General features: G+C 41.5%; 2 protein-coding genes across 9 annotated transcripts in view; one reads left to right on the forward strand and one right to left on the reverse strand.

Annotated features, from left to right (window-relative positions):
* Fbxo8 (F-box protein 8) overlaps window positions 1-5,015 on the reverse strand; it is a 52,641-nt gene extending 47,626 nt beyond the window's left edge. For both annotated transcript variants that reach the window (XM_006970926.3, XM_042262968.2), the window contains exon 1: window positions 4,747-5,015. The gene's annotated coding sequence lies outside the window, so the exon portion shown is untranslated. The remainder of the gene's footprint in view (window positions 1-4,746) is intronic.
* A 215-nt stretch (window positions 5,016-5,230) lies between these two features.
* Window positions 5,231-20,778, forward strand: Cep44 (centrosomal protein 44). Of its 7 annotated transcripts, XM_076553312.1 has the most exons (12): window positions 5,276-5,558; window positions 6,986-7,098; window positions 8,778-8,918; window positions 10,424-10,571; window positions 12,087-12,233; window positions 13,434-13,556; window positions 15,612-15,779; window positions 16,742-16,948; window positions 18,050-18,122; window positions 19,358-19,482; window positions 19,737-19,774; window positions 20,566-20,778. In XM_076553312.1, the coding sequence occupies exons 3-12, from the start codon at window positions 8,830-8,832 to the stop codon at window positions 20,606-20,608; spliced, it is 1,161 nt and encodes a 386-aa protein (XP_076409427.1). In that variant the 5' UTR covers window positions 5,276-5,558; window positions 6,986-7,098; window positions 8,778-8,829; the 3' UTR covers window positions 20,609-20,778. The 7 variants fall into 7 exon arrangements, with proteins under 7 accessions (XP_042118900.1, XP_076409429.1, XP_006970985.1 ...); XM_042262966.2 differs by lacking the exon at window positions 6,986-7,098 and having other exon boundaries at window positions 5,231-5,631; XM_006970923.4 differs by lacking the exon at window positions 6,986-7,098 and having other exon boundaries at window positions 5,267-5,558.
* The last annotated feature ends 547 nt before the right edge of the window (window positions 20,779-21,325 follow it).

Genomic DNA, 21,325 nt, shown 5'->3' on the forward strand with positions numbered 1-21,325 from the left:
GACAAATTAGTTATGCCAACCTCCCATACCAAATATATGCTCAAGTTCCTCCACGCGTTAACCCATCTGAGCAAAAACAAGATGAGGGCCCTTCTGGCTGATGAGACTTCGGGTACTGTATTATTGAATCAGGAACAGGTCCTCCAACAGGTGACTTCCAGCTGCCCTGCCTGTGCCCAAGTTAATCCAGGAAAAGCCCATCTGAGCAGAGGGAGCCGCCTGCGAGGTCACCGCCCAGGAGTCCATTGGGAAATTGACTTCACCGAGGTAAAACCCGGACTATATGGATATAAATACCTTCTGATTTTTGTAGACACATTTTCAGGGTGGATGGAGATCTTCCCTACCAAGAAGGAGACCGCTAACGTGGTAACCAAGAAGCTCCTGGAAGAAATTTTTCCCAGGTATGGAATGCCCCAGATATTGGGGTCAGACAATGGGCCCGCCTTTGTCTCCCAGGTAAGTCAGAAGGTGGCCAGGCTACTGGGGATTGATTGGAAACTTCATTGTGCATACCGCCCCCAGAGCTCAGGACAGGTAGAACGTGCAAATAGAACCATTAAGGAGACTTTAACCAAATTAACGCTTGCAACTGGCACTAGAGATTGGGTGCTCCTACTCCCCCTAGCCCTTTACCGAGCCCGGAACACTCCTGGGCCTCATGGCCTAACCCCGTTCGAGATTATGTATGGAGCTCCCCCACCAATTGTAAATTTCCTTCACCCTGACATCTCCTCTTTTGCCACTAGCCCTACCCTAGAGGCACACCTCCAAGCCCTCCAGCTGGTGCAAAAGACGGTGTGGAAACCCCTGGCGGATGCATACCGGGAGCAACTGAATCGCCCGGTGGTGCCTCATCCATTCAAGATTGGGGACTCTGTCTGGGTCCGACGCCATCAATCCAAGAACCTAGAACCGAGGTGGAAAGGACCCTACACCGTCCTGTTAACTACTCCCACCGCACTCAAGGTTGACGGGATAGCGGCTTGGGTCCACGCGTCACATGTGAAGGCTGCCAAGGAACCCGACGAAGCTGAGGACACCGAGACATCAACATGGAAAGTTCAACGCTCTTCGAACCCACTCAAGATAAGACTCACTCGGGGGTCCCCTTGATCCCCCTAATAGTCCTCCTCCTGACATTAGGAGGGGCATCACCAGAGAGCCCCCACCTGGTTAAGAAAATTACCTGGCAGGTTGTCTCACAAACTGGGGAGACGGTCTGGCAAACAACCGCCCTTCACACCCCCTTTACATGGTGGCCTAACTTACATCCAGATCTCTGCCAATTAGCAGCGGGGTCAGAGGACTGGGACATCCCTACCACTGACCCCATGAACCCCAGAGCACCAGACGTCTGTCAGGACGGTAAGGGAACTTGCAAATGTAATGACGGAAAATACGGATGTGGTCACCCTGAAGCCAGGGCAGCCCTGTCACAACTACCCTTCTACGTCTGCCCCCGGGATGGTAGGGACAAAAAGATGATTAGCCAATGTGGGGGTTATGAAAGTTACTTCTGTAAAACATGGGGATGTGAAACAACTGGGAATACCTATTGGAAGCCTTCATCCACTTGGGACCTCATTAGGGTAAAAAGAGCTACCCAAGAAAAAAGCCACTCGTGGCGTCCCCTTACCCAAGGACATTGTTGGGGAACTGTCACGTCAGGAAGAGATAACACTTACTGGAAGGGGGAGGGTCCCTGTGTAAATTTCACATGCAACCCCCTGAATATATCTTTCACTCAGAAGGGAAGGGAGACCACACAAGACTGGATTAAAGGTAAAACATGGGGACTTAGACTTTACATGACAAGACGGGACCAGGGAGTTGTGTTTACGATTAAGCTTAAAATCACGGAGCTCTCCACCTTTATAGGTCCCAACCAGGTTCTCTCTGACCAAAAGCGTCCCTCTTTCCCCGCTATTCGCCCAAGCACGGCTCCAAATGTCGCTGTAACCCCAGCCATCCTCCAGCCACCCAGACCAGGTACGGGAGACCGGCTATTGAATCTTATAGAGGGCGCTTACTCAGCCCTCAATGTTACCAACCCAAATCGGACTCAGGAGTGCTGGTTATGCCTAGTTTCCGCACCTCCCTATTATGAGGGGGTGGCCGTAGTCGGAAGCTTCACCAACTCTTCTTCACCCCCACCAGGATGTGCCTCGACACCTCAGCATAAGCTCACAATCTCCGAGGTGTCAGGACAAGGACTATGTCTGGGGACCGTACCCTATACCCATCAACACCTGTGTAATCACACCCAGGTACTTGTCCCAGGACCCCATTATCTCGTGGCTCCCAGCGGAACTTACTGGGCCTGTAGCACTGGACTTACACCATGCCTCTCTCCCTCAATACTAGCTAACATGGCCGATTATTGTGTACTAATAGAATTGTACCCCAGGATAATCTACCATACACCTGAAGATATCTATGCTCGATATGAAACAGGGGTCCCCCGTATAAAAAGAGAGCCAGTCTCGCTAACCCTGGCCCTAATACTAGGTGGATTAACTGTGGGAGGAATCGCCACCGGAATAGGCACAGGTACCACTGCCCTCATGGAAACCAACCAGTTCAGACAACTCCAGGTTGCCATGCATACTGATATCCAGGCACTGGAGGAATCCGTGAGTGCCTTGGAAAAGTCACTCACCTCCCTGTCTGAGGTAGTTCTGCAGAACCGGAGGGGATTAGACCTCCTCTTCCTGCAGGAAGGGGGCTTATGTGCTGCCCTCAGAGAAGAATGTTGCTTCTATGCGGATCATACTGGGATGGTAAGAGATAGCATGGCCAAATTAAGAAAGAGATTAGAACAAAGACAAAAACTTTTTAAAGAACAACAGGGATGGTTTGAAGGATGGTTCGAAAGGTCTCCCTGGCTCACCACCCTCGTCTCCACCCTTATAGGGCCCCTTCTGATTTTATTGCTCCTTCTGACACTTGGGCCCTGCATCCTAAACAGACTTGTCCAATTTATCAGGGAACGTGTTTCTATTGTCCAGACCTTGGTATTGACCCAACAATACCAACAACTCAGCCAGGTGGAAATGGAGCCACATCCCTATTCTTCCCCATGAATGAAAGATTTCATTTGGTACAAAAGAAAATGGGGGAATGAAAGACCCCCGCTCCATTATGAGGATATGGGGCGTTGGGCCGATGTTATGCCCCCCCAATAACTTGGCCTTAGAAACGCCATTCTGCAGGAATCAGAAAAACAGGAGTTCACAGCTGTGACTAACTAGCCAGCCGGCCTTGGAAGAAAAAGATAACTATGGTCAGCCATCGGGCCTAAGATAGGGGATAATTGGGTCAGCAGCCTTGGGAGTAAGACAGTTGATATTTTATGGCGGGCCCCTGGCCTTGAAGAATAGGCAGCTGGCCTGGGCAAGGCCAAGTCAGCCACACATCAAACTTCTGATAATTAAAGAACGCGACCCCAAGTTCACCCTGGCCCTCTGTAAAACAGCCAATAGGGACCCTGTAACTATGCTTCTCGCTTCTGTAGCCGCGCCTCTGCCCCTGAAATCCCATAAAAAGTCCCCTTTGCCCTCGGTAGGCGCGCAAGTCTTCTGAGAGACTTGGCCCCAGGTACCTGTGCATTTAATAAAGCCTCTTGCTGTTTGCATCTGATCTGTGGTTTCGGTGTGTTTCCCGGGTCCGGGGTCTCTCCCTGAGGGAAGATCTCCCCTGGGGGTCTTTCACTGAGACTATTTTGTAAGCCACTTTCACAAAGGTAATAGGAAGTTTCTCTTTTAGGAGTGTGAGTACCAAACTCCAGACATTCAACGAAAGGAAAGAGGGCTTAGCGGGCTTTGCAAATCCATATTCCCAGCCGCGGGAGGTCAAGTCCAAAGGCTTGCTAGCTAGGGACGGTCAGGGCTACACAGTGAATTCTAGGCCAACCTGGAGTATACTGGAGTCCCTGTCTCAAAATAAAAGAAAAAAGGGAGAGGAAACGCTGATAGGAAAAACAAATTGTATTCAATGCTTTGAAGAGAACACAGTGGGGTCCTTAAAAAAACAAATGTCTAATTTGTACAAAACCAAATAGCCACAATTATTAATTAGTTAATATAGAACGCAAACTTAAAATATATCGAACAGGAATTGCAAATTGATAGGGTTTTTGTCTGGTAAGCAACATGTATTAAGTATATACCATGTGGGAAGTGTAGACTAGTCACAGAAAAAAAAGAATTTAACCAATTTTATAGTCACACTGGCGGCTGTAGTAACTAGCAATCAGCAATGACCCTAAACTATATATTTGGATTCGTATTAATGGGATGTCGTAAAAAAAAAATAATAAAAATAAAAAAATCAAAGCGTGCCTGGGCACCTGATAACACAATAACCACCATAAAAGCAACACATAAACCTGAAGGAAAGTGACCTTCACCGTTTGTCATCTTTCCATGAGGACGACGACACCGAGGCGCTAAGTAAGACAAGTCCCAAATCGACCTTTACACCAATGGCCTAGAAACAGAAGGAAGAGCTCTATGCCCGCCTCTTGACACCGACAAGGCGTTTTAATAGGCCACCGCCGCTGTCACTCAAAATGTCCTACCGTGCCATTGGTCCTAAACTATTGCTTACCGGGCCGGTGCTGCCCAGCGGCAAGGCTTCCCCCCCCCCGCCCCCCCGCAGTCTTTATTTTATTCCCGAGCAGAAAGTGAAAGTGGACAGGCGCAAGAGGCAAGGCCCTGGAAGTGTCGGGGCCGACGCTCGTACCTGAGCGACCTGCGATCTCCACCGCCGCCGCGACGACCCGGCCTCTGGGCGGGGGCTGTCAGCCGCGAAGGACAGGGCTCAGCCGGGGACGGAGGCCCACGCCATGGAGAGGCCTTTCCGGACCGCACGCGCTCACGCTGGAGAACACGATGGCTCCGAGAGGACCGGAGACAGCCGCAAACTCCGGCGAACTCCCGGCACCTCAGCCTGCAGGAGCCCGAGGAAGGAGCCAGGGCAAGTTTTTTTGACGTTTCCTATTGTTGCCGGAAGTGACGTCCGGGGAGCGGGCCCTTAAAGAATCAGGGTTTTACTCTCGCGCTTGCAGATTCGCCAGAACGTCTCTCTGTCTCGCTGCTCCTCCTGAACGACTCCGGTCGTCAAAATTATGCTCATTTGAGATAGGACATGTGCTGTAAGGCGTGTCGTTGATAAGGTTTTTTTTAATGAGGCTTAAGTCTTCCGAGGAGGCCGCGCGAACGGAGTATGGAATCTGCACCGTGGAACCCCCAGAGTGTGGGGCAGCCCGTGGGCTCGGAACGTTTGGGCGGCGCGCTGGAACCCACGGTTCCGAATACAAACGGTCGGCGCGAGAGGCGCCCCTGGGGCGCGGGCGCTGGGGCTCTAGGGCTGAACACCTGGCTCCCGCCACTTTCTCGAGTTACATATGCTCCCCTCGCCCTTCTGTGTCGGCCCGGTCGCCTCGGGAACCCTTCACTTGGCTTGGCGGCGGCTGGCTGTGCCCTGGCTCGGGCAGAGGTCGCCTGAATGCGGTACTCACCGAGGTCCCTGAGTTGTAGGCGAATGATCACCAGGTCTGCTGTTTCGTCCTTTTAGATCTAGGCCAGGAGGGGAATCCTAGGTGGGACCTGTCTATGGACCCAGCTGGTACGTGCTTGGGGAGGCAACCAAGTGGGAAGAATCTCGTAGCCCGCCTCTTAGAATTGGTTTGTGACTTGGGCGAAGTTCAAGACACGTAGATGTCTGTCTCTTGGGTCTTTTCAGGGAATGATACAGCTAGACTGGCTAGAAGGGTGAAAGTACTTCTTCGGGTTCTCTTTGCTGACATTTCCATGGTGCTTTTTGAAGACTTCTCCACCTACTTTGAGGACTGCAGATTTTTCTCTCTATTTAAAGGAAACTAATCTTAACATATTTATTCTAGATGTACGGCTGCATCATACTGTTTTACAGAATTACTTGCAAGCATTTTTAACAGTTTTGTATGTAGACGCAGCAGTACCACTGAGCTGTTGCTCCCATTCGCCCTAGCTAACTTCCTTTTTAAAAATCCTTCATCAAAACTTTTCTCTTACAACAGCATTTTCCTAGAATCCATTAATGGAGAGATATTGTACATTTAATTTCATTTTGTTTTTTCAAGACAGGGTTTCTCTGTGTAGCTTTGCGCCTTTCCTGGAACTCGCTTGGTAGCCCAGGCTGGCCTCGAACTCAAAGAGATCCGCCTAGCTCTGCCTCCCGAGTGCTGGGATTAAAGGCATGCGCCACCACCGCCCGGCCTTGTACATTTAATTTCTACAGATCTGTATTCCTCTATCTAAAAGTTTGTTTTTTAGGTATATCGATCTGGATCTCAAAATCCTAGCTATCCACCGTGATTATTAAAATCTAGTTACGTCATCCTGAACAAAATGATTTTTTAAACTAGTGACAGCTTATATTTTTAAAGACCTGTAACAACAATGAGAATGAGCTGGATTTAACACAAAAAAAAAATCTTAAACTACTGGGCTGGGGAATCTAGCTCAGGGGTAGCGCCATTGGGTGGTATGCGAAGGCCCTGGGTTCAATTCTCTTTACCCCCCAAACCCATATTGTGCCATTCACACAACCTTTTCCAGAAATTCAATTGGCAAATTTGATTTGTTCCTAACTTTTCAGAAAGCTAGGTAGACGATTGAGACCTTAATGATTGAATCTGTATACTTTATTTAATATCCTTTGATAAATAATATAAAGTGAAAATGCAAATTAATTTTATATTTAAGTAAAGTTTTTTTTCATCTCAGAAACATGTAGAAGGAAGATTGCTTTTTGGCCTTTTGACTAAGATCAAGTGTAAAGTATGTATCGGTACTTGACTGGCATTAGTTAATAATCTTAATTTTAGTGTTTGCCAATTAAAAAACTAGGAGATCCTTTTTTGAAAATTTTTCTATGATCTTTTTTAAATGTCTTTGTTTTTCTTTCCTGTCATATCATTTTTCTCCTTCACCTACAGATCCAAGCTGTTATTGAATCTTACTCTTCTTCAAAATATTTATTCTGCTGGTAATGAAGAGGGAGGATGTGTTCCTGGGGCATTCTTTATTGTCAGAAATCTCATTTCCAGAGGTAGAAATAATGTAAAGATAAATGTGTTCTAGGATATGAGAAAAAGAAAAGATACCACAGAGGATTAGGTAAAATCACATTTCCTGGGAAGATGAGGTATGAATGAATGAAGGAAAGAATTGTCATAAGTCAGATGGGACTGGAACCTAAAACAAGATCAGACCTGAAATCTTAAGTCCCAGCAACAAGGATTTTAGTTACAGTGAGGGTAGTTCCTGCTTCACCTTTTCTAGGCAATAAAGGTTGGTCCGGGAAGTCTGTCTTACCATTTCCATATGTCTGTCTAGCCATGGCCTCTGGAAAGATGTGAAATAAGGCTTACAGTTTTGATCAGTTTTTTGTATAATTTGATTTTAAGATCAATTCCTTTTTTTCTCCCTAAAATCCTCATTGCCTAAATATGTTAGTTTAAATCAATGTAATTTAATGTTTCAAAAATGGTGAGCAAAATGCCAATGTCAGAGTACTTAAGAGTCTCTCCAGTAGTTTGCTCTTCACCATGTATACAGAGCAGACTGGAATGGGAATAGCATTCCTACAGACAGAGACCAGGAGCCCAACTCTAGGAAAGTGGCTATAGAAATGGGTTGTGGCCCAGGCTTAGAATTTGGCAAATTGCCAGGTTTATTTACCCCTCTTTATATATGTGCATACAGAGGAGATACCTGAAGGGGCCGTTTATATGTTGGATAGTTGCTGAAATGTAGACTGTGGGAAAAATCACATCAAGTATATTTCATCTAATACTTGAATTCTTTTTTTTTTTTAATGCCAGATTTCATTTTAAAGGTGCTTCATTCTCAGAGAATTTATTTCTCAAAGTACTTTTATAATTTTCTTGAGCAAGATACTGGTAAACTATGAGTTTGCTTTGTTTTTAAGGCAAGCATCTGGTTGGCAACTACATGAAATCCAAGTCCTGGTGATAATAACCAAAATCTGTGCTAGGTTTGTCTCCAGTTTTTATTGGTTACATAGCCTTCATAAACATTCAGGATAACCACTGATGGAGACTGTTTCAGCTTGATATGTTTTTCCAAGTGGGACCAGCTATGACTTGCATGTAAAGTGGCCTCCATAGGTTCATGTGATCACTTACTCTCCAGCTTGGGGTGCTAATTTGACAGGTTGTAGAATCTTTGATAGGTGCAACCTAGCTAGAGAAGTAAGTGGCCTGGGGTCTGAAGATGCCTTGAGATGGTAGTCTGACCTCACTTCTGTGCTGTGCTGTCCTCTAGTCTGGTATAATAGTAGCCAGCAGCCACCACACACTCCTGCCACCATGGAGCTGCTGCCCGTTACCATGGATTCCATACTATGAGGGTCCACACCCCTTCAAGTACTGAACCAAGGAGAGACTTTTCTACTGAGTGTCCTCTGTTAGGTATTTGATCACAGCATGAAAGTAACTGTGTAAATGGATTATAGTCCATTATCATTCAAGGTAAAATATTTGGGAGAGGGCTAGATGAAATACTATTGAATGAATGTAAATATAAGGCAAACTTATTTTTGTGAGGGAAAATTAGAAGTTTACACTTAGGGTTTAGAGTTGGTGCAGTGCAGTAAGCCAGTAGAGATAGTGTGATGCCAGTGTGCTGGGCCTGGGGGAGGTACATACAGAGTAGAGCGGAACCCAGTGCGTGTATTTAAACAGCACTTTATAATTTTATTTTTAGATGAAAAGTTGTAAAATTATTTGAGAGTTGGCGCTGAATCTAACATTCAATAATGGCAACAGGTGACTTAAAAAGAAGCTTGCGGAAGCTAGAACAAGTGCTTCGTTTGCTAAATTACCCTAATGAGGTGGATTATGTTGGGTAAGCTATAATACATTTGATATTTGAAACTTATTTGTGTGCTTTTTATTTTGCTAAAAGTTTAACATGTATGACATGCTGGGGGTCCTGAATGAAAGTAAAGATTTTGTATGAACCCTGTTACTGGCTGCCAAGCCTGATGACCGTGACTTGAATTCCCAGGACTCATGTTGAAACTAGAGATCCAGCTCCTTCAAATTGTCCTTTGTCCTCCATGTGTACCAAGGACTATGTGCTGATGTGCTAAGAATTAAACTCTGTTCCTCTGGAGTAGCTGCAGGTGCTCTTAACTGCTGAGCCATCAGTCAAATTTGAATAAGAATTTTGAAGCATGGGGGCTGCCATAAGAAATCTCACTAATTGGAATAGTTCCATACTAAAAGAACTCACGGTGTAAATGTATAAAATTTATCTTCTACACATTGAATGCACAAATAAATTTTCAAGAAATGATAACATCTGTGATCAGATTGGCTATACTAAAAACAATACTATTCTGTCGAATGAGAGAATGGCAGATTATATAATTAATGAAATCCATTATACTCCAGTGAGTTTAAAATTATATGGAGACAGTATCTAGACTGTATATACAGTTTAACTCTCAGCACTCATATCAGGTGCCTTAACATCTGTCTGTGCTATGAGCATGTGGCATACATACACAAACATAAAAAAAAATCTTTTTAAAACTTTGGGGTGGTGATGGGGAGGTTTATACACATATTTTGAATTATGTGGAAAGCATTCTGTTTATATGTAAGTACAGTATAACTTTAGTTAACCAATAGTGCTAGCTAGCTGAAGAAATAATTCATTTGCTGTTTTGTGCAAGAATCACTAAGGCATTTTTACACCAGTAAGTAAGTAGACAATTAGAAACAGACAGCATGAAGGAGCAGATACTGAAAGATCAGTGTGGATCTTCAGGATGGCTTCATGAAATCAGCATTTAACTACTGAGTTATAATGAATAAAGACAGGCAAAGTGTAGGATGCCTGCCTAGACATGAGCACAAGCTAAGAAGGTCCAGTTCTCATGAAAGCAGAAGGTGGTTGTCGAATCACAGCATGAGCTCTTTCCAGTGTGTTCCTCATTTGTAGCTTAGAGTTCAAACAATTCATCTTTGCAGGCTTGTGTAGGAACAAATGAGTTATTGTAACAAATGTTACAAATACATCAAATATTCTTGAGAACTGTAGGGTAGTACTTTTTTATTAATAGGAGAAATAAATGGATTAAGTAAGAATAAGCTTCAGGAAACCAACAAAATCTGTAGGAGATAGACTGTACAGCTGCAGTGAGGTTTTGAGCACATGAAAATGAACAGTACTGTTTCATAGTCGATCAGGGTGCTTTAGAGTGGGATATAGAATCTGGAGAGTCATAAACTGCTCCATTATTGTGTCTGTAATAACTAAGTTATTGACAGCATTGCTAATTACCCTTAATCACCCAGCTTCTGGCACTGTGCTAATGAAGTCTTTTCCCTTTTTCCTGGCAGTTTGATGAAGGGGGACACAGCAGCATCTTTGCCTATCATTAGCTATTCTCTTACCTCATACTCCCCTTATATATCAGAACTTCTGATGGAGTCCAACGTAGACCTCATCTCAAAGAATGATGTGCGCTTCACAGATACCGTCTATAAGGTATTTTGAGTTTATGAAATAATTATTACTTCAGGAACTATTGATTTTTAAATTTGATACTTTAGTAATAATTATCAAAACACAGTTGCATGTTCACTTAACAATGGTATACATCCTGAGAAATGTATTGATAGGCACTTTTGCCATTGGGCAAACATCAGAGTGTGCTTGCACAGACCTAGATGTCCATATACATAGCCTATTGCTCCTGGCTACAAACTTGTAGCATGTTTAACTTTTGTGTGTCTAAACATGCAAGTAATATAGTTAAAATACTAGTCAATAAGAAAAAAAGTCAGCTTTATCATAATCTAGGGCCACTATCATGTCTTGTCATATGTCACATGTATGTTTAGTTGACAGAGTATTTTCATAGGTGTTTATCTCATTAAAATGGAGTCTACAGCTGACCTGAGCTTATGGGAGCTCATGGACTCTGGGCCAACATCTAGGGAGCCTGCACAGTACCGACCTAGGCCTCTGCATGTGGGTGACAGTTGTGCGGCCTGTTAGTGGGGCTCCTAGCAGTAGGATCAGGACCCGTCCCTGGCACTTGAGCTGCCTTCTGGGAACCTAGTCCCCATGCTGGGTTGCCTCGTCCAACCTTGATTTGGGGAGTGTGTATGGGGGGAGGTGTTTCTTGGTCCTGCCTCACCTTGATGTGCCCTGCTTTGTTGATGGCCATGAGAGACCTGCCCCTTTCCTGAACGGGAGACAGAGGAGGAGTGGAGGGGAGGGGGATTGAGGGATTGATGAGAGGTGGGGGAAGGGAGTGGGAAAAGAAGAGGGAGGGAAAACTGTGGTTGGTATGTAAAGTAAATGAAAAAATTTAATTAATAAAAAATGGGTTCTCTATTGAAATTAAGTTGTAATTCATGTTTGCTTTATCAATGTTTCCTATTAATTATGGCAGCTGGTAAACGTTTGTCACTGGCTTTAAATTGCCTGCTTCCTATGAAATTGTAGTAAGATTGTGTGCTGGAGGAAGCGAGAGAGAACTGAGTCCCCAGGCTTCTGTGTTCCTCGACTTGTGAGATCCACACTGAAACTTGCATGGTGTGTTCCTTGAGGTCTGACACCAGGTCTCGTCTCTGCAGTAGCATTTAGACACCTGGATGGAGACTGACTTTGATGTTGATTTTTAAACCTTAACGTTTACCATTAACTTTTGGTCAAGTACTGTGAATGTGTGTGTGTGTATGTTTGTTTTGTTTTCTTTTTTTCGAGACAGGGTCTCACTAATTAGCTGTGGCTTTCCTGATGTGCTCTCTCTTCCTCTCCCCCCCACCTCCCTCTCCCCTCTCTCCATTTTTCTCCCCTTCTTCCCTCCTGCCCCCGCCTCTGACATATCCCTAGCAACCTGTATCTCATACCTGGGCATAACTCAACACCAGCTCTATAATTTTAGCACCTTTACTTAGTGGCTTGATCTTCCTCTCAAAGGTAATTATTAACTTCTGACTAGCTGGTCATATAATTTTGAATTAAACCAATATTACCTTTGTTTCTTCACAGCTTCTTCGTGATCAATTTGATTATAAACCAATTTTGACAAAAAAGCAATTTATACAGTCCGGATTTGCTGAATGGAAAATCCAAATTGTGTGTGATATATTGAATTGTGTGATGAAAAAGCACAAGGAATTGACTGGCTCTGACAAGGTGAATTTATGAATGAATTTCAGTGCTAACTTATGCTAACTACCCCAATATTTGAATAAACATCAAGTTGTCACCCGACTTGCTGGACCCAGAAGTTCTTTGTCTCATTCTTAGACTGATGATTAGGGAAAGGATTCCAAGACAGACATAGAGGAGGCTTGAGCATAGTAACAGATTGCTCAAGCAAAAGCAATAGTGTCTTCAGGGAGAGGAGTGGGCAGCTGAGCGTGGTAGGTGAATACGCCAGACTCAGGCATCAGAGCATTTTAGGAACTGAAGGGAATTCTTGTGTTAATGCTATTTGCATAATTGTGGGATTTTCTAGGAATTCCAAGGGCATTTCTAGGAACTAGGGTTAGTTTGGACCAAACGTGTTGTTTAGAACCAAAATGGAATTGGAAGGGATGTGAATGTGTAAAATTACAGAGATGCTGAGGAGTCTGCCCACCAAACTTCTAGGTCTCAAAATTTCCTCTGCAGGACATATATATTTCACAGCTAGCTTCTTGGAGAGTACAGATTGCTGCAATACCAGGATGTCTTACCATCTGTACCTAGATAAGGCCATAAGCACCTAGTTAGTTCTAAATCCCACTGTTCGTACAGCCCACATATTCAACACCATAGCAATTATCCACATACAGGGCATTATCCACATACAGGGCATAGCCCTCTCAAGGATCATCATTTCTCTGATGTGAGTCACATGTCTTAAGCATCTGTGACTTGGAACTAAATTAGCAGTTCAAAGATAGTGTATTTTTGTCACTTTTTTTATTTTGGTGTTTTGAGACAGGGTTTCTCTGTGTAGTTTTGGTGTCCTGGATCTCACTCTATAGACCAGGCTGGCCTCGAACTCACAGATCCACCTGCCTCTGCCTCCCGAGTGCTGGGATTAAAGGTGTGTGCCACCACTACCCGGCTTTTGTCATTTTTTAAAGTTTTTGTTTGTTTATTTGTTTGTTTGTTTTTACCTATGCAGCCCTGGCTGTCCTCAGTCCTCCTTCCTCATACTTTAAGTGTGGAACTCCAGCACCACCATATCAGTTTCACTTAAATTTACAGTAAACAAATAAACACATGGTTCATTACTTTCACTATTTGCTGTCATCAAAAATAAGTATTGAAATAATGGAATTGAAGTGTATATCATAGTTTTTATAAAATGCATTATTTTGTCTAATACTTTTCCTTTCTTAGACTTCGTCATGCCAGAGAAAGAAAAGCATCCCGGAAAGGCCCGAACCTTGTTCAAGCAGTGAGAACGCGCCTGGAGAGGCTGTGGGCATTGACATCACTGGCCGGTTTATGACTTCAGGAAAGGTGTGAGAATAGAAGGGACCAGAAGCGTATTTGAATGCATAAAGATTCGTTTCTCTGACGGGCGTTTGGTGAAACATTGTAGTCAGAAACCACAGTGTACAAGGCATTTTTATTAGAACGTGTTAGTTTATTTCATTTCTTTCTAGAAGTACTTTGATCATATCCACCCCCCCTCTGCCCTTGCTACCCTCAAATAGTCTCAGCAGAGGAGTGCAAAGATGAAAAGTCACACAGACTCTGTATTTCTAATTTTGAATTCTTTTTCATTTCCCAGATAAAATTTAGTGCAAGGCATTGAACTCTACTCTTTAAAATATATGAGTGTGTGTGTATTTGTTTGTTTGAATCTTATGTGTATGTGTACCAGAAAGGAACAGAAGAGAGTGTCATATCTCTTGGAACTGGAGTCATGGGTGGTTGTGAGCCTCCATGTGGGTGCTGGAAATCAAACCTGTGTCTTAAGGGTTTTTTGTTTGTTTGTTTGTTTTTGAGACAGGATTTCTCTGTATAGCCTGTCCTGGAACTTGCTCTGTAGACCAGGCTGGCTTTGAACTCACAGAGATCCGCCTGCCCCTGCCTCCCAAGTGCTGGGATATCTTAAGGGTTCTTAACCTGAGCCATCTTTCCAGCCCCTCAACCTGTACCTTTAATTATGCACCTGATCATCCCTAAAAAGGGGTGTGTATATAATAATAATCCATTATTATTATATCCAACAAGAGTGGTTATGATGATTCATTTATATGCATTAATAACCAAGAATATAGATTATCTAATAATCTGGTTTTGAGGATTCTTTATTACTAGGTATAGATTGTCTCTGCCTTTGTCTGCTTTAAGCACCTGTGGCTAAATGAATCCAGTACATGTAGAGACAGCATTTTCCATATCCAAGGGGAGCTCTAAGCCAAAATGCCATTTTAATAATAAATGTGATTCCAGCTGTTTTTCTTCTGGGTGAGAGGACAGAATAATCAATGTGTAATTAGATAAAGATGTAAACTTTTTTCTGGATAAAGTAAAATATGTAGAATTGTTTATTCTCTAATCCAAAATACATGACCAGAAGAGCTGTAATACCAAGAATATTACATTCATTACAATAAGAATATTGAATACCTGCTACAAAGCTGATAGAACTTATAAATATATTTCTTTGCTGAAAGAGAAGTTGAGTTAGTACTGAAGCAAATTGTCTTCTTCCTGATGCCTTATCTCATATAGATGTAGTTTATGATTTCTTCATCACATCTTAGGGTTTTTCAGTGTTTATACAGGTTTACTGTGAGGTCCTTGTTAGTATTCCTCCTTTTCGGTATTTTGAGCTTTTAGCTGAAGATGAAATATATATTGTGATTTGTTCAATAGAAAAAATTATAATGTGTCCTCACACAGCTAGTTGTTGATTATTTAACTTGTAAATTGTGCCATAACCTTCATTTGTTTATTTGTTTATTCATTGGCAGACTCACTAAATAGTTCAGGCTGGTCTGGACCTTATAATCCTGCCTGGGCTTCCTGAGCTGGGATTATGGTTGTGTGCTACCATACCTAATATGTTTTTAATTAATTAATTTATTTATTTGTTTATTTCCTTCCTTCCTTCCTTCCTTCCTTCCTTCCTTCCTTCCTTCCTTCCTTCCTTCCTTCCTTCCTTCCCTTCTTTCTTGTTTTTAACTTTCTAGCATGTAACATTTCAAACATTTACCAAAGCACAGGTCATCCTGTTTCAACACGTAATCAAATCTTTGTTACTCTTCTTTCATCTTTACTGTAGCCACTTTTTCCAGCATATTGAAACAAACCTAGATACCTTTAAAATACATTTCAGTGTTTAACCTAAGACATAAGAATGCTTTTAAAAAACTGAATCACAATTTTACCAACACATATAAAATATGTTAATATTTGCACGTTATGTTGTGATACATTGTATGTGGTAATTTAAATGTTTTTAAATATTTATACAGTCTGTCTAGAGAATTACTGTGAGTATATGTAAAGTAACTGGCAGGAAAGCCTTTGACGTATTTCTTCATGCTTGTCTCCGTGCAGAAGAAAGCTGTGGTGATCCGTCATCTGTACACAGAAGATGACATTGACCTTCCCGAACGGACAGTGAGTTCCACAGAAGGGAGTGAAGGGTGTGATGAGTCAGAAGAGACGACTTCTCAAGTCACGATTCATGACGGGCAGGCCTCTGAAGTCAAGGCTCAGCTGAAAGTAAGGACTGAGGACCCTTGGACAGATTTCTCTGCTATCTGTGATTATTTCAGTGTTTGAAAGTTGTAATATTCCTGAACTCCTAAATTATGATATCTATACTATTGCTTAAAAGTCAGTCAATCTTACTAAATGTGCTTCAGTGGATTCCAGTTGTCGGATCTGTTTGGAGTTTTCCCCCTGAGTTAGAAGTAAAGCAAAGAGAAACAAGAGATGGTATGTCCCGGGGAAATTATAATCTAGCAAAAGAGATGTGCCACTTTACACAGTGGGGTTTTCTACCACTGTTTCCTCTGTTGGTAAATAGAAAAGCTTGGCATTTTATTCCCGTTTTCTCTTTAGTTAGTCTTTGCTATGTTTCCCCCAAGGAGTATGGTCTCACTATGTAGCCTCGGCTGACTTTATGTAGTCCAAGGTGGCTTTGAATTTGCAATAAACCTGCCTAGCCTTTTGCGTGGTAGCATTATAGATGTGTGCTACCCACCTGACTCCTTGATGTCCTGTCATTTCTATTACTCCTTGTTAACACAAATACCATTTTGTATATAATCTCTACTGTGTCTGCTAACACGCTCATATCTTGTGATTTTTATACATTTGGGTTATAGTTGGATTTATGAAGTTTTATCTGTGGGCCTGCTTTTTTCTATATGACACTCTAGATAGTCAGCACATTGTCATTTGCTTATTTCCTCTTGGATTTGTAGTAGGCACTGTCGAAAGAAACTAACTACTGATAGTTGTATTGTGCTGCCTGGTCTAGGCACCATGCAGGTTACTCCACAGGCAGCTGCTGTGAAGAGGACAGCCTCGTGGTAAGGCCGGCTGCTGTCTGCGGGGAGCCCCGTGTTCCACACTGTGCTCCTTCCTTAGCTATCAGAACAGCACAAGGAAATGGGAGCCCCTGATTCCTTTTCAAAGGATGCCACGCCTATCACCTGTGATCTTGGTTATCATTTTAGGATCTTTGTGACAACCCTGAGCTCACTGCACTTCACATAGCTCTTGCTGAATGTCAAGACAAGCTTAAGAGGCTGACTTGTGTAGAGAAAAGACTCCAGTATTTGGAAGCTGCAACAAAAGGGAAGGTCATGGTCGATGAGAAGGCCTGGAATAATCTCCTAAGTCGAGTCACTCTTCTTGAAACAGAGATGCTTTTGTCTAAAAAGGTATTAATTACTATGTAGCGCCACTTGCCTCAAGTTCAGTAAAATGCCCATCTTAGTGACTGTTGTCTGTTCTTTTGGAAACACTACACATGAGGCTCCTTAGAAACTAGGAAATGTTTGGTTAGAATAAAGTCTGCTTAAGTTAACAAGTTCCTTAAACTTCTTGTGGCTGTTTTTTTGTTTTTGTTTTTTTGTTTTTTTAATCAAATAAGATAATTTGTAAAACCCATAAGTTGAAGTTTTCTGATTAATAGTACTTCAGATACTTAGATTGAGGTAAGAATTTTTTGAAAAACTTTAAATTTTTTTAATGTATTTTAGTAGGAAAAAGGTTTCTTCAGTTTACTGGAAAAGTTGTAGAAGAGTTAAAATTGAAACTTTCTTTTTTATGCATTAACTTCAATCATAAAGTGAATTTCATAGAAACAGTTATTAAATTTTCTGTCTTAGTCACTGTTCCATTGCTGTGAAGAGGCACGGTGGCCAAGCATCTCTTACAAAGGAAAGCATTTAATTAGGGGCTTGCTTACAGTTTCAGAGTTCATTATCATCGCTGCAGGAAGCATGGCAGGCACCGGAGCAGTAGCTGAGAGCTACATCCTGATCCACAGGCCTAGAGATGGGGAGAGAGAGAGACTGGTCCTGACATGGGCTTTGAAAACCTCAGAGCTCACCCCCAGTGACATGCTTCCTCCAGCATGGCCACACCTACTTCAACAGGACCATACCTCCTAATCCTTCCCAAATAGTGCTACTCCTTGGTGACTAAGCATTTAAATACATGAGTTTATGGGGGCTTTTCTTCTTCAGACCACCACATTTACCACTGCCTTATGTAGTCTGAGAAATCTGTTTTGTTTCTTAGGGTTTCAGTTTCTAATCTGTCTTTCATTTTTAGAGACTGCGGTTGTAGATTCAAGAAGCCTACTCTCTGCTTCCGCACTTAAATGGTTGTTTCTTATGCATAAGAATAATTATATATTATCAGTAAATAAATTTATTAAAACTAAACATTCCCTGTGCTTTGCTTATATTTTATGTTAAGCAGTGTAAAATGAATTATCTATCATTTTTTTCTAAATATTTACCTGTACGTTCCAGAATGAATGTGTAGAGCTTAATGCAGCAAGTGAAGACAATGACTCTGATAGTGTCGTGGGTGCTGTGTCCATTGGTAAGCTCTTCAGTTGTATTAGTACATTTTTAGAACAGTAGGTTTCAGTTGTATTAGTACATTTTCAGAACAGTAGGTTTTATGGGCATTTGGCCTCTTTAGCATTCTCGTGTGTGTGTGTGTGTGTGTGTGTGTGTGTGTGTGTGTGTGTGTGTGTGTGTGTGTGTGTGTAAGCCAAAGGTCCATGTCAGGCTTCTTACTCAGTCACTCTCCACATTATTCTTAGAGATAAAGTCTCTCACTGAACCTGGAGCTCACCAACTTGGCTATTCTTGCTACCTGGCAAACTCCCAGGATCCACCTGTCTCTAGCACTCTATTGGTGGCATTGTAGGTACAAACCACTACATCTGATATTTTTTTTTTTTAACATGGTTCTGGAAATTAAATTTAGTGAGCACTTGACTGGAGCCATGTCCCCATTTTTTATTAAACATTTTTCTTAAAATAAAATTACAGAGCTCTTAGGACAAAGAAAATAGTGACCCACAGACTGCCAAGAATTGCTTATAAAACCAGAGTATATATTGTTCAGAACACAGCTTACATTCTTTTTGGGATTTTTCACTCTTTAATCATTCTAGAATAATACAATACAGTTAAAGAAGGAAAGTGGAGCTCTAAAATCTCTAATTGTAAGCCTAAGTAGTAACGTTCTTGTGCAGAAATGAGATACATGACATAAAAAGTATACTTCTCAGAAATCTGTAAAGTGCTTTATCTGAACTGCTTACTGACAGTAATCAAATGAGAAGGTTGTAGAACAGGAGTGGCTTTTCCATGTCACAGCCTCCTAGTGATGTTTCCCATGTTACTGAGCATGAGAAATCTCTGGTTTCAACAAGAGCTTTTATTTTTTTGAGTCTTATAATTTAGAAAAAGCAAAGGCCTACATCTTATCTCATATTATGATTAAATTATGTTTGTAAAAAATGATGACTTCTACAATTGACAATTTATTATTAGATTAAGTTTCAGTAATATAGATATTTAACATCATTAGATCTTTCTCGCTACTATATACATTTGATTACAAGCATACACCACAAATACTAAATGTATTTTGAAATTTTTATTAGAGAATTTTTAGCATTTGTCTCCATATGTATAAAAAGTATTAAAAACTCATTTTACCTATGCCAATGACCATTTTAGATTAATTATCTATAAATTAAATTTTAAATATTTGACTCTACTGTGTAATGGAAAGATACCTAAAATGTAATTTCTTCACAGATAAAAAATACAGTGTGGGGGCACCAGCCAGAACATATCGGTCATCTGGCTACAGTACACTGTCACCAGAGTCAACGCCCAGAGCCTCCACTGTTAACTATTGTGGCTTGAAAGATTTTTCAGAGGTAAGAGAAGCTGTCAGCTGCTTAATGACTTATAAGGTAGAGAAGAAACAAGTATCATTTTTAGTATATGCTATGTAATATATACTATTGGCAAGGATAATGTTAAATGATAAATTTAATCTCTCCAGGGTCCTTTTTGTTGACTAGAGTCTCCTTATGCAGTGTTTCAGAGTGTGGTTTATATATTCATGGTCCATCTTTGCGGATTATTTACTTTGAGAAATTGCCTAAATTTGTTGCTTTTTAAATTAAAGGAAACAACACTTCAGAAAATGGAAAGGATGAAAAAAATGTAAGTAACAGAAAGGGGCAACAGAAATCATTTCTCTGTAGGGAATTGTGCTGAAATGCAGTATATATAGGATGGACATATGTGTTTCAGACCTTGAAAGTCTCAATCAGGTGTGGAATTTCTTTCAAGACTCCAGTGGATAATAATTCTATTTCCAGGTGTGTGTGTGTGTGTGTGTGTGTGTGTGTGTGTGTGATGAGACACTGTTCTGGTTTCCAGCAAATAGTGTGAAACATTGTTCACAGAATTAATGATGGGTTACAAAGGGCAGAGATGCTTTGGTTGATAATTAATTCTGATTTCTCTACGTCTAATAATTGATTTACCAAAACATTATGTGCATGTAGATGGATAGTTGGGAGATGAGTTTTCAATATTATGTTAGGCTTGCTTGTGTTTCCAGTGTGGTGCAGTACCACCAACGATGATGGTCTTACTGGGGACTATGAACGTTACATGTAGTTTTAGCAAAGAGTGGTTTAAAGGAAATATATGATGGTATTTTAGCAAAGAGTGGTATTTAAAGGAAATGGTATCAGAATAATATACACCTTAGTACCTTAAGAAAGTATAAAGCTCTTTGACATTTGAAAAATTCTAAAATAACTTATGCTACAAGAATTGGCTTATTTATGTTTGCTCTCTTCTGTCTGTCTGTATTAATAGTAATTCTGCCTAAATAAGAAAACCACTCATGTCTGTCTGGGGTCAGAAGCATGTGTGCAACGCTTCAGTCCTGAGCTTCACCGTGAGCTGTGCATTAGCTGATGTTTCAATTTGTTCTGTTTCAGGTTTGAAGAGACTGCAGAGCTACTGAAATGCTCAAGTCACTAACTGTACAGTTTTTCTGCGTGAGCATCTCTAGGACTTTGCTACTTATAATGCTATATTTAAGAATTCCTTGTACACTTTTAATATACTGTAATATATTATTAAGAATTTGAATTCTGTTTGGTGTGTGTTTTTCATTGCTAAATAAATATTTTTAATATTGTAGGTTGTAATTGTACTGATTTTCTGTTTCCGTTTTTCTTGGTAAAACTTTCAGTTTCAGTATATGCTGTTACAGAGTGAAGAGGTTGCAGCAAGCTCTGTATTTTGGGTGGACATTTACTGCATTGTACTGAGTAATATGCTTTTGAAAGTATGGGCTGGAGGACCAACGTCTATATCCTACTGGAGACATTCCAACTAGGACTTGCATATGGTACCCAGGAGACTCCCATATGTATAGTCCCACAGTCTGTGCTGGTGAATAAATTGTAATGTGAAGTTAAAATTCTCACTGAGAACTAAACAAATAGCAGCATCTTCTTTATTAACACGCAATGCTGAGAGCATTGGTTCTTTAGTGCGTTCCCTGTGGGAAGTGTGCTGAGTACTTAAGACCGTCAGCACAGACATAAATGGTGGCCATTCCATGTGATATACAGTGAAGGAGGTTTTCATTATCTCATAATGGAAGTTAGCAACTTTTAAAGAGAGAAAAAGTCTTTTTTTTTTTTTTTTTGTTATTTGAGACAGGGTTTCTCTGTGTAGTTTTGCGCCTTT

The sequence above is a fragment of the Peromyscus maniculatus genome, chromosome 17 (assembly GCF_049852395.1).
Source record: "Peromyscus maniculatus bairdii isolate BWxNUB_F1_BW_parent chromosome 17, HU_Pman_BW_mat_3.1, whole genome shotgun sequence".
Taxonomy (NCBI): Eukaryota; Metazoa; Chordata; class Mammalia; order Rodentia; family Cricetidae; genus Peromyscus; species Peromyscus maniculatus.

Coding starts and splice junctions, on each gene's coding strand:
- Cep44 (XM_042262966.2), top strand. CDS start 8,830: ATGGCAACAGGTGACTTAAAAAGAAGCTTGCGGAAGCTAGAACAAGTG. Junction 16,949..18,049: donor AGATGCTTTTGTCTAAAAAG/GTATTAATTACT, acceptor TGTACGTTCCAG/AATGAATGTGTAGAGCTTAA. Junction 19,483..19,736: donor GCTTGAAAGATTTTTCAGAG/GTAAGAGAAGCT, acceptor TTTAAATTAAAG/GAAACAACACTTCAGAAAAT.